Here is a 13,032-nt window from a genome sequence, read left to right as displayed (position 1 = left end):
TAAATGAATTACAGCATAAGCCATAGAAAGAAATGTTGTTGCCAAGCCATCATCTCGGCATCTGTGTCACACTCCAGGCCATGGTGTGAGCGGAAGGGGTTAAGTGGAAGTGGGGCTCCGCGTGCAGCCTGTTAATGTCCTAAGAAGCTGGCTGTTACTCAGCCTCACATGGCATGAAGGGGCCCTGTGCAGTTCCTTCCCAAAAATATCAACCTTAACACAATATATCTCACTGGGGTGCATGACAGAAATAGCCTCCACATCCTCCCGGTTTTAACGTTCCACATCCTACTAGAATTATTACTCAAACACTTGACGATAAATCAAACTGATGGCTTTTAATAGATTATTAGAACTAATCTATAATGCAATAAAACAATTGATTAGTATTTTGGGCATGTCATAGGCAAAGTGTTTCAAAACATTTCAAAAACCTTTACAAATAGTGAAAGTAGCAGATCTAAAAGCTACCAACTGTGAGCTTGTAGATCAGTTATTTTCACAATTTGTCAATATTCTTGCATGGCATCATTGTGGAACGAAGTATAAAATAGGGCTTACTGTTAGTGGTTAATAGACTTACTGATATATACCAAAAAAACAAATAAAGTGTGCATTGTCCACGGCTTTAATGATGTTGATATGGATTTAATTGATCAGATGAGGAAAAATACTCCTATACTTGGAGAAAGACACGTTATTGAACATACATAAAATGTTTTTTGTATAGCTTGGGTTGACCATAACACTTTTATCTCTGTGTACAATGTTAGATTATAGTATGTAATGTTCTATGATTCTGTTGATGAGGATCTAAAACCATTATCAAGAAGGTACAGCACCTCACTACATGGCGGCCCTCATCCGTGTTGAGTTCAATGGACATTTTGTGAGGTTCTCTTTATGTAGTGTCAAGATTTCGTAAATAATAGATCTACAAGCTCACAACGCGTTTCACAAAAGGGGGCCGCAGCCAGAGGCTATGGCTATTTGGGGGTCCTTGGCATGGAAAGGTTTGGTAACCCCTGTGCTAGATAATAAATATTTGACTTATGTGAAAGTTTGACTGCATCATTATATCTCAACCTCACTGCTAATCAATACATCTGGACACAGCCTACTTACCGACATGCTCATAACTCTGGCCAGGCATAACAAATCACTGTGTAAAACCTTATTTACAATGGCAAGAATGCAATTGCGCTGTAGCTGTGGCTCCAAGCTTCAGCGAGGCTCCTCTCCGGTTTATCTTTCTCTCTCTGTTCCAACCACCACCGCCAGAGCACCACCGACACCAGAGCATCACCACAGCGGTATTATGGTTACCTTGGTTTAGGTCTGTGCACTGATCAGAGCAAGCCAGCAGGCACAGCTTCACGCAGGGATCCGTCAAGTCAGTGCAACCTCAGTGGGGAAACTCTTCCGCTATTAACACCTGAATATTCCCACAGGGATCGATAAATGTTTATCTCTCCCTCTTTCTCAAGCTGGCATCCTCATGATTCCAACCTGTACAGTACTGTAGCAAGTGAAGTGACTATGCAGGCCTCTTATGTTCTCACAAAGCACATGATGTACAATGATGTTTGATAAGTTGATTTTGGCTTAACTTTTGGTGGCGCATCATGGTGTTGTAAGCCACTGATTCTCAAGGTGGGGTCTGGGAACCCCTAGGGGTCCTTGAGGGGATTCCAGGGGGTCCCCAGCTAAATTAGTTAATAAAGTGTCAAAATCAGTTTAACAACTTTAACCCTATATATACTGTAACCCTATATATATTGTGATCTACAAGCTCACAACGCACTGCGATGTGGCACGTTGTGAGCTTGTAGATCTGCTATTAAAATATATGTATATATTATTTTTTTCATAACAAATGGGGGTCCTTGACATGGAAAAGTTTGAGCCACACAACCACTGTCGTAAGCAAGTGCAGAATGACAGTTTTGTTTGGTAAGCTAGCCTTAATGAACCGATCCATACCCATAGGTATTGACTCAATGGGACTTCTTGTCAATGCGCCCATGTTGCAGCTGTTTCTCACCATTGAGAAGGAAACCGCAAACCCCTCCTCTCTGAGATACAGAACTGGGCAGTTGCTGCAAAACAGGAAATTTCAAGTTTCCTCTGCTGCTTATAGCAACTTGCATCACACAACTTCTGCATATGTGTGTGCACACACCCAAACCATGGGGCCAACACACACGTGTGCGTGCACGCACGCATGCATGCACACTCCCACACATAATGTCCCACAAGACAATCGAAGAGTGGAGTCACATTTTCACATCAGGGCGTAAGGTTTGGTTAGAACCACACTTTGCATCACGATGCACAACAACAATATATAAACTCAACTGATCTACTGTACGTCAGATCAGTTTTATTATGATTATGACTTTGATAAGTACTATATTGTGTGTCATTTGTTAGTAATCCTGCTATCACTATCACTTTACAAGAGACTAAATTCACGGTTCTTGGTTAGTTTCGCATTTGGATATTGATAATTCAGCATCGATTGCACGCCTGTGTGTGTGTGTGTGTGTGTGTGTTGCGTGCGTGCGTGCGTGCGTGCGTGCGTGCGTGCGTGCGTGCGTGCGTGCGTGCGTATGTATGTGCGTGCGTGCATGCGTATGTGTGTGTGTTCCCTTTGAGACTTTAACAGTGATTGAGGGCCGGAAAGAAACTATTATGGACTTAACACAGCTTTACAATACATTTTCTTCTTTTTACTTGCAACTTAAAAATAATTTCTACATGGTATTCACAAAGCATCTTCTATTTGTATTTATTAGTATGGTGTGGGCTTAAAACATTTCTTTTTGATGGTTTTTCGTAGCAGTTTGGGCTTAAAGGTCAGACAGAAAATTACTGAAATGCCCAGAAAAGACAAAAAAACGGGTACCGCTAGTAGAAAGTACCAGATAATTGATTCACCCTCCTCATGCCCACATGAAAGTGGTGGTAAACGTTCCACTACTCTGTGTGTTCTTTTGAAGAGATCCTCACACAGAATATTTGAAATGTCAACCAAATTGATTGTCTCTGTCCTTTCAAATGTCTTGTTCCATTCCATTTGGCAACAGTTGAACAGGTTACCAGTAAGGAAAACCATCGTAAGTTTTGGAGCTAATATGTTAGCATGGCCTGAGGGAATAGTGGAGAGTTTGTTATCCCTCAAGTCCAGCACTTGAAGGTCAGTATTTAACAGGGAGGGAGGGAAATTAGTAAGAGAGTTATTAGAAAGATTTAAATACTTCAACCTATGGAATGGGGAGAAGTCAAACAGTTGTGTGTCTGTATTTCCTAAGCCAAGATGCTGTAAAGTCCTACTGAGAATTTGTATTGACTGAGATTTGATGTCGAGTCCAGTGTTGTCGGACAGTTCCAAGTGAGTTAGCGACATCCCTGTGAACGCAGACGACGACAGCCTCTCCAATCCGCATCCTTTAAGGTACAGCTGTCTTAAGGAGCTGACGTGTTTCCACACGACGCAATCTGAGGTATTACTTCCACTATCTCCGTCTGGACAAACACCAAGTTCAGGGTTGTAGCTGAGATCCACTGATCGAAGGCTTGGTAGAGATGAAAACACTCTGGAGGGTAACAACCTCAGATCGTTCAGGCTTAGGTTCAGGTATGTCAGATTTCCGAACACTCCGAGTGCACTTTGGTCCGCTACAATCTCTTGCAGCCTATTGTTGCTTACGTCCAACTCATACAAGCTGTCGGAAAACTCGCCCAAAGTCAGATGCAGGGCTTCCAAACAGTTCGAATACATCCGTAGTCTGGACAGAGCTGGCATTTTGCTGAGGAACCCTCCGGGGAAGTAGTCTATTTGGTTCACGCTCAGATCCAGAACGTCCAGAGAGGATATGTCACCGGTGAGGCCGTCGTCCCACAAGTCGGCCGTCACGTTGCTCACGTTGCCCCTCAGGTTGTAGTAATTGACGCTCGTGGTCCAGTTCGCGAAGGTGGCATTGTCCGCCAGGTGCTCGTAAAAGCGGATGCTGTTGTGGGACAAGTGGAGGTTTCGCAGGCGACTCCGGCTGGGCAGGAAAGGGAAGAAGATGAGCTTGTTGTCAGTCAGGTCCAGCGTCTCTAAGTGGAACGTGTCCGCCAGGTCCTGCCTGGCGATGAACCACTCGATAGAGTTGTGGCTGGCGTTCAGGACCACCAGCTGTGTCATGTCGAAGTCCATCAGGCACGGCAGGTAGTTGAAGGCCAGGTTGAGCCGCTGTAGCCGAGGCACGCTGTCAAAGGCATGGTCGATCTCAAACAGCATGTTCCCCTGCAGGTCCAGTTCTTTGAGCTGGTGAAGGCCCTGGAAGGAGCTTTCGTCCAGCCTCAGCAGGACATTTCTGGAGAGGTTGAGGTACTCCAAGGATGTCAGGTTCTGGAGGAGAACCGACGCCATGTTGTCGTCGAGCTCATTCTGAGACAGATCCAGAACCCTGAGCCGCGGCAGTCTCAGCAGGGCATCGCCGGTCTCCTGGTATCCGACGTGAAGACTGTTCTCCGCTAGATTAAGACACTCTATTTGTGGAGAACCATGAAAGGCACCTGATTCTAACGTCTCCAAGTGATTGCCAGCCAAGCTCAGGGTTTCTAAAGAGCGGTAGTGGATGAGAGAATGTTCTGGTAAAGTCTTGATAGAGTTATGGTTGAGCTGTAGATCCTCTATGTTGTCTGGAAGGCCAGAGGGCACAGAGGACAGCATGCCATGATTGCAAAGAGCTGTTCTTTGGATCTGCAATTAAAATAGACAACATAGTTTCAATGTATGTATGCATATGTGTGTTTGCGTGCGTGTATGTGAGACATACCCCTTATTTGAAGTTTGTTTGTTTGCAGCTCAGCTTTGATTTTATCTTAGCAACTGTGGTAACACTGTGCTCCCTCCCCACAAACTAATGCATCCAGTTCTGCTGAAAAAAAGTGTTTCTGCTGAATCTGTCTTGAGAGATTATGCATACAATGGCTGTTCAGTTGGATTATTGATTTTGCAATGGTCGAAGAAAGAAAAAAAAAGTCCTTGTCTGCAAGTTTCCATCAACTTTATGATTGAAGAAACTGTTCTGTCCCATCAACAGAACTGATCAAACATAAAATAATGCAGTATTCTTTGATCAACTTACAAGAACTGGTCTTCAATTAGCTGATAAAACTAGAAATACCACATCGCGGTTGCATGCCTCCAACCACATGTTCAGTTGCCATTTACATCCGTGTCTGTAAAGACGACGACTTGGAAGAAATTTAATGAGCGTGTTTTGTGAGGTCAGTGACCTTGACCTTTGAACTTCTAATCAGTTCATCCTTGAGTCCAAGTGGCCACTTGTGCCAGATGGACGGACATCTGTCCCTCCCTCCCTCACTTACAACATTGTGAACGCAATATCTCAGCAACAACGTATGGACAGACAACCCTGAAACAAGGCTGTCGCTGGTGGAGGCATACTGTAGCTATTAAGACATGTGTAATCACTCACTGGGCTGTGGTTCCTTCACTTTTTATAACCACAATAGAACTTTTCAATCAAATTATTGTTGCATTTTAATGCATTTTAAAGTGCAGATTAACTTGAAAAGTCTAGCCGAACATGGTCCGTAGTGAAAAGATTGATTTACGAATAAAATTCAAACGTCCATGACTTAGAAACTGCGCAATGATGTTTAGTAAACATTGAATCATATCAGTTATTCAAATAAATTCAGTAATTTCAGTGATTTTGAATAAATAAAGCCATTCAAAGGAAAATGGCCTGTTTATGTATACAATATGGCAGAAACTGTGAAAATGTAAGGGATAATTGACGGCCAGTCGGTCATTGTTGAGAAATACAACCCGACAGAGTGATTAGGCCGTCAGTTGGCCGTCACTGGCCGTCAATTATCCAGCTTATTACACGGCTACTTAATAATTAAACATATAAATTGACCCAAAAGTAACAACAAAATGCTTACGATAATGAAAGTATTCCATAAGTGTTGCACTGAGCGGACACGGTCGGCTCGGAAAACAAGGAAGTGTTGATCAAAATCAAAATCAAAATCATATTTTCGGTTACTGCATCGTCTATTTCTCGCTTCAAATGTTTTCAAAAACATTCTTGAGAGCAACGTTTAGCTGTAGCCTACATGAAATTGTGTGTTTTCATACATGGCTGTCATGTTGGATACAGCTCAAAATCAAGCAGCGCAACAGGTGCTCTGAGTCTTTGATTAGACAGCTGTCTGTTATTGAGCTCATCGCTCATTATTCAGAAATAACACACAGCTGAATTCAGTGATTGATCAATCAGAATCAAGCATTCAACCAAGCCATGTAACAAACCATAATATGTATTGATGCCACCATCAATCATGTTATAATGCTGTTTTTTTTTTACAGAAAAGATGTCCACATATAGACCTAATGTACACGAGAAGAATGTAACATGATGTTGTAAATATCAATCAAGTGATAATAAAACCTTAAACAAATTCTCTGTTCCTACCAAAGAAAATAAAAGAATGTAATTATCATAAACATTACTCAAATATATTTAAAATGTTAGTTTCCTAGACGGCTAACCTCCTGCAGCAGAACCACGCTGTAAAATGACAACATTCTTATTGACACTATCACAGCATCTGCATGGGAGAAAATAAGAAGAGCTGTCTAACTTGGTGGATTAAAGAGACCTCACCAGCTGGCAGAGGTTGTGCTGTGGTAGACCGGAGGCGGGCATCAGGATGCTGCACACGGGTAAGAGGCAGATCAGGGTGAGCCCGTGGATTGGCATCTTAACATCCTCGCTGTCCAAAAGGGAAAGGAAATAGAGAGGCTGTTAATGCAGAATTGACAACAGCTATTTGTCCCTGAGTAGGAGGACACGGAAAATGTATCTTTTTTTACTTGAGTGCATTTCGGGGATTCAGTGTTTAATCCATTCAAGCACCACTGACAACATTTATTAATAGCGTCAGTGCCAATACAAATTAATGGCCATCATTAATATGAACTGTTATTGTCATTCTAACCAGAAGTTTAATGGCTAAACTACATGACACAGTGATGTATCAAACTTCTACTGCCACAACAGTACTTTAGTTAACTTAACAGCTACATTTTAATTCAAACTATAAAGATGATTAACAGACTGAATTTGCACTAAGATTTACATTTAATTAAGCTGCTACTAATGAAGGAAAAACGGCAATAAAATAAGGGTCTGATTCCACAGCTCATTAATTACCTTAATCCAAACATAATTGTTCACCACATCACCTAAGCTATCAGTGGTCAGTGCACATGAAACAAATGTGACATTTAATTAAACCTTTGACTAATATTTCCCCATTAGGGACAAATACATTATCTTCTTTCAACTTTGTGTTTAAGAAATTAATGAAAACTAGTCATTATCTTAAGGCCTAGTGTGACACAAGTTCATAGCATACTCTAAACGTTTTGGAGGGTCACATTCACATCACTACTAAAAGCACAGCTAATAGTGACACAAAATATCAAGCAGAATCAGATATTTGACTAGGTGTTTTTTGAATTATGAAACCAAGGGTCATTATTTAAAGCCAGACATAGCTATAACAAAGACTAGAGCTGGTGGCAGTGGAACCCGGGCCAGACACGTGGCGGGTGGGGCCCAGTTGGCACCGGGATTCTCAGGCTGAACCCCTTGGTTTTGCTATTGTCATGGACTTAACATGTTTCTTATAAAACCCCTGCCACTTCCATCATGGTGTCAATTCTGAACATTCATCATCATCATTTTCCTTCTTCTGATTATTATCATAGGCTACCCTTCACTTTCATTATAGGCCCTATAAGTTGATAGGTCAAAATGAAATTTTATGTGTAAAAGGCCAGTTGTTCTACAAAGCCAGTGTAATTTTGACTAGGCCTTGATGACATCAATTAATGCAAAGCACACCAGGCATGGAAGTCCAGTGGGGATGAGGGAATGTAAAACAATTAATATATAATAATAACAATAATAAAAAACTGTGCCCTACAACCTCTCTAATAAATTAAGAGAGGAGATAGGCTGCTAGATATTATTTGCCATTATAATGACAACGGTAGTCGAATGGTTTTCTGTAGGCTATGAGGAATCTATATTTCTAATAGGCCTTCTCCATTCTGGGAACACTGGGGGTCCACAGCAATTCTCGCACCCGTGGCGGGCCTCTTATGGCCCTATAACTCCCGGTAGGATAGACTAACACCAATTCAATCATTACTGTGTAATTACAGCTAATGTGTTATTTAACATGTCTGATTAAGTGCTTTATCTGAGACTTAATAGGCCTACATGTAATTCAAAGTAGCCTACATCATCAAAGTACCCCTATTCAGAATTATTCCTGTTTATAGTAGGTAAAGCCCAAAAGCCTTTAGGCAATTTTTTTTATATTTACAGTATATCAAAGACAGCACTAAGATAAGCCTATGCAACATTTTCTGTTTCTATAACATTTAAACAGTTGATCAATGTGCATTTGCCATAGGCCATTGGTAAGTGGGGTCCAAGGACCCCCAGGGGTCCTTGGAGGGGTTCCAGGGGGTCCCCAAACCCCAGCAAAAGTAATCAATATAGCGTCACAATTATTTTAACCACCATAACCATTTGTATGTTGGTTATTCAAAAATAGCAGATCTACAAGCTCACAGCACATGCTGCAAGCTTGTACAGCTATTTTTGAACACTTCTGGAAAATGTTGATTTGTCGAAGTGTTTGAAAAATGTTGTCCCAACAAAAATGTTCAAAAATAGCAGATCTACAAGCTCACAGCATGTCAATTCATGGCACACTGCGAGCTTGTACATCTGCTATTTTTGAAAAAATAAATACAAATTTAAACACAAATCTTCTCATCTGGGGGTCCGCGGCCAAAAAAGAATCAACTGCCATATGGCTCCTCAACCAGAACAAACATAGACAGACAAGAGTTAACTGAGTTCAAGTTCAAGAGCGAAACCATCATGATGCAAAGCGCAAGTCATCTTCTATAGGCTAAAGGCTACTTACTATAAAGTGCAGCTTACTTTTTTTCCACCAGGCTGACTACACACAAGCCTGCTATTAAATGCATATAGCCTACCGTAACACACAATGCAAGGCACTGCAGGTGCACAGCAGCATCCCTACCTTACTCAGGTGGTTTGGTGTGGTGATCCCAAGCCACTGGCGGTCAATGGCCAGACCATATCGCTGGTTGCAGCAGAGCTGTCAGGATAACGGAGTGTCTCTCTCTCTCTCTCTCTCTCTCTCTCTCTCTCTCTCTCTCTCTCTCTCTCTCTCTCTCTCTCTCTCTCTCTCTCTCTCGATGTGTCTTTTTATTCTAGTGGCGGAAGCAGGCAGTCACTATAACGGAAAGCAAGTCACATGGACGCACTCATCAATTCTAAAAAGCATCTAGTATAGCGTGAGAATAAACCGGTATGAAAGTTGAAACTCTCCAACTCGTCTCCAAAGCCCCGGACATTCGGTCCTAGTGTGAAGGATGGGTGTGTGTGTGTGTGTAGTGTTAGTGTGTGACGGTCAGGATTGCATGCTGTGCAAGAAGCGCTCTCTATACCACAAAAGCCAACGAGAACACACCCCCGGGTTTGGCTTCTGGGTTTTGATGAGCCGACTTACTAGAGAGGAAACCACTTATAACGATCACACCCTTCCTGCGTTGCTCCTGCTTCACTCTCTGCCTACCAATATTATCACTCTAAGCTACCTAGTGATTCTCAACCGTTCCAATTTCAATTATCCTCACCATTATGCAGCTCTAGGCCACTGATATCCTGATCTATCTATGGGTGCCCCAATCTATAACACATTTTTTAAATTGTCTGACATGATGACTATTAAGGGGTAAGTGGGTAGGTAGCCTAGGCTACTTCAGTTATAGGGATCAAGTGTTTTGCTCAGGGACATTGACAGGGCGAGGGGAACCTTCTCATTGCCAGATGCCAAATGATCAAAATAGCCATTAAGTTATCTAGATGTATTTAGGCTACTTGTAACAATGGTGAGGATTAACTATAAATAATTTTGCTTAGGACCCCCGCCCCAAGGACCTCTAGGGGTTGAGTTGAGAATCGCTGCTCAAACACACACACACACACACACACACACACACACACACACACACACACACACACACACACACGCGCACACGCGCACACGCACACACGCACACACACACACACACACACACACACACACACACACACACACACACACACACACACACATATATATATTAGGTGGCACAGGACCACAATGGAAACCAAGCCCCTAGGGCTTTTTGTGTTATCCTTTTAGCAATCATTGTAAAATCGTACCTCTGTACTACTTGCAAACTGTTAATAAAGTATTAAATTAAAAAAATATATTTGCCTAAAATAGCCGATGGCGTAGAGGGAGGCGAAAGGACTCTGGTCAACAGAGTATATTGGTAAAATCTCACTTGTGATAACATGAGAGCACATTGTGATGGATTGTGTGCCTGTGTTGTGTATATATTTCTCACATCACAAATAAACAACCCATCCATCACCGCTCACCCCCCTCTATCTGTGCTTCTCTCTCTTTCTCTGCCTCTCTCTGCATGCCTCTCTCTCTCTCTGTCTCTGTCTCTTTCTCTCTCTCTCTCTCTCTCTCTCTCTCTCTCTCTCTCTCTCTCTCTCCCTCTCTCTCCGTTGCTCATCCAGTGACTTGAATGAATAAGACTTGTGTTCTCACAAGCTAACTGTATTCTTCCAGACAGCTCTTTTCCCCCACATTATTATCACTTTAATGTTATTAATTACTACAGTTATCATGTTACTTCCACTCATAAAGGCACACAGACAGAGACAATGTCCATTGAAAATACTTAACTAAGTCAAGGACTTTTGGCAACACCAGCAACAATGCTCAAGATATTTGCATTTAAACACATAATAATAATATGCCCATGCATACACACATTCACACTGCTAAACCTCAAATGGTGTAAATAGCATTTGCTCTTCCATGGCACCTCCCATGTACACATGAAAATAAGGAATTAAAACCAGGAAGTGATGGTGCCGTGACTGAGAGGAGTGACCTCTTGAAGCTTCCTTCCTGTTTTAACACACGCTCTCAACCTCTGGTACTGTTGACACGCAGTACCAGAGTCCCTGTGTGACTTATGGTACTGTTGACACGTGGTACCAGAGTCCCTGTGTGACTTCTGGTACTGTTGACACACGGCAGAGTCCCTGTGTGACTTATGGTACTGTTGACACACGGTACCAGAGTCCCTGTGTGACTTCTGGTACTGTTGACATGCAGTACCAAAGTCCCTGTGTGACTTCTGGTACTGTTGACATGCAGTACTAGAGACGCTGGAGTCCCCGTGTTCGGGTGAGGGAACCCAGGCGGGGAGGGTGATATTTGTCACTGCATGTACTCTTATACGGGCTGGGACGGCACCTGTCAGTAGGGAGTGTAGGGTGGGAGGAGTAGGACGGAGGTGCTACGTCCTCCCGATTGGGGCTCCTCACTGCCAGGTGTGCCAGTAGGTTACAACAGCAGTGACAACAGACATAAAAGTGTGTGGGGAGGAATTAATTGGCATAATGAATACATTGTGGAGAAAAAACTGGACACATCGATGCATAATTGCAAATACTGATGTAATAAAAGAAGGTATAATAATGGCCAATATATCAAATCAGTGGCCTTGTTGTTGGTGTGTTCAAAGGGTACCCAATGCCTCCCTAGTTGGCACTCAAGGGTTAGATTCGGGGTAAGTTCCTGAGAACCATGCACAAGGGGTGGCACTTGTACGTCAAGCTGCCTGAAGCTACGGAAAGAGGAGCTAGTCTCCTGACCTATGGGCTACGCACGGGAACATTTGACTACTTAATGACTTACTAACTAGTTTATGTCGCATTGTGTATACCAAGGGACACCTTGGTAATAAACTCATTCCATATAGCTGAAACACCCCCACTTGAAAAGGATGCAACACACGTACAAGCAGATTAGCCTTGAAATGGAGGAAGGCATCACTGATTAAATGGACAGATGCACAGTACACCAGGATCTGTTTGTATATTCGGAATGTTAGGTGGATCTTTGTTTACATTGGAGAAAGTAGTTCATCTCAAAGTGCTGATGTGTAGACCAAAACATTTGGCACTGGAGCAGTATTATCCATGGTATATAATCCATATAATTTAATTCTGTTTTGTCTTGGTTTTTTTGTTATATCAAGATGATATATCAAGTTGATGATTTGTAATCTATACTTTTGTCATGGAACGACGCGTTGTGAGCTTTTAGATAGGCTATTTTCACTGCATGACACTGCCATACGACAAAATATAAAATAGGGTTCTGGTTAAATCACATTTTTCAGCAATGACCTGCTTCACATTCATAATAACACATGCATGTGCACTTGCAAACAGTACAAGATCACCGGATGTACTAATAAGAATTATACGAATAAGAATACATTAATTAAATGGAATATATTTCACTTTCATACTTAAAACAGCACTTTTTTTAATGATTAAAATGTAATTTTGTCCAATCTGTATGGTAGAGTATGTTAATAAAATATGACTTATACAATTGTGGTGGTTGTATTTAGTCTCCCTGCTCCTCTATTGAGACATTTAGACCGTGTCAAAGGTCATGTCTCACCTGCAGTGATCTGACACAAATTTTGACCTGATGGTCAAAATTCAATTTATCCCCTGAGCAAGCCGGCAGGCTCTATTAGCTAAATGGTAAAACCTTTCAGCAACCGGGTTCAAATCTGGGGTAGAAGAGGAGAGTTACATACTGTGGTGCGTGCAGCTTTAACAAAATATAATATATATTCCTTATTCTTACATGCATATACACACATAGAATAGGCCTATGTAGTAATTAATTATGAAGTTATTATGTTTTACTATTTCTAGCTTATCTGATGCATTATTATTATTATTATTATTATTATTATTATTATTATTATTATTATTATTATTATCATCATCATCATAA

General features: G+C 41.8%; 1 protein-coding gene across 2 annotated transcripts; it reads right to left on the bottom strand.

Annotated features, from left to right (window-relative positions):
• Positions 1 to 486: 486 nt before the first annotated feature.
• Positions 487 to 9,508, bottom strand: nrros (negative regulator of reactive oxygen species). Of its 2 annotated transcripts, none has more exons than XM_080417374.1 (3): positions 9,160 to 9,508; positions 6,696 to 6,804; positions 487 to 4,753 (listed from the first exon to the last, which is right to left on the bottom strand). In XM_080417374.1, the coding sequence occupies exons 2-3, from the start codon at positions 6,789 to 6,791 to the stop codon at positions 2,795 to 2,797; spliced, it is 2,055 nt and encodes a 684-aa protein (XP_080273500.1). In that variant the 5' UTR covers positions 6,792 to 6,804; positions 9,160 to 9,508; the 3' UTR covers positions 487 to 2,794. The 2 variants fall into 2 exon arrangements, with proteins under 2 accessions (XP_080273500.1, XP_080273501.1); XM_080417375.1 differs by having other exon boundaries at positions 9,165 to 9,508.
• Positions 9,509 to 13,032: the final 3,524 nt, after the last annotated feature.

This window comes from Gymnoscopelus braueri (genome assembly GCF_963280865.1).
Source record: "Gymnoscopelus braueri genome assembly, chromosome: 21".
NCBI classification, from domain to species: Eukaryota; Metazoa; Chordata; class Actinopteri; order Myctophiformes; family Myctophidae; genus Gymnoscopelus; species Gymnoscopelus braueri.
This window is presented reverse-complemented; position numbering and strand designations above follow the sequence as displayed.

Bases quoted from the DNA above. Each gene is read 5' to 3' on its own strand.
- nrros (XM_080417374.1), bottom strand. From the start codon at position 6,791: ATGCCAATCCACGGGCTCACCCTGATCTGCCTCTTACCCGTGTGCAGC. The intron at 4,754-6,695 runs GTGAGGTCTCTT...TTTTAATTGCAG, and splicing joins AGCACAACCTCTGCCAGCTG to ATCCAAAGAACAGCTCTTTG.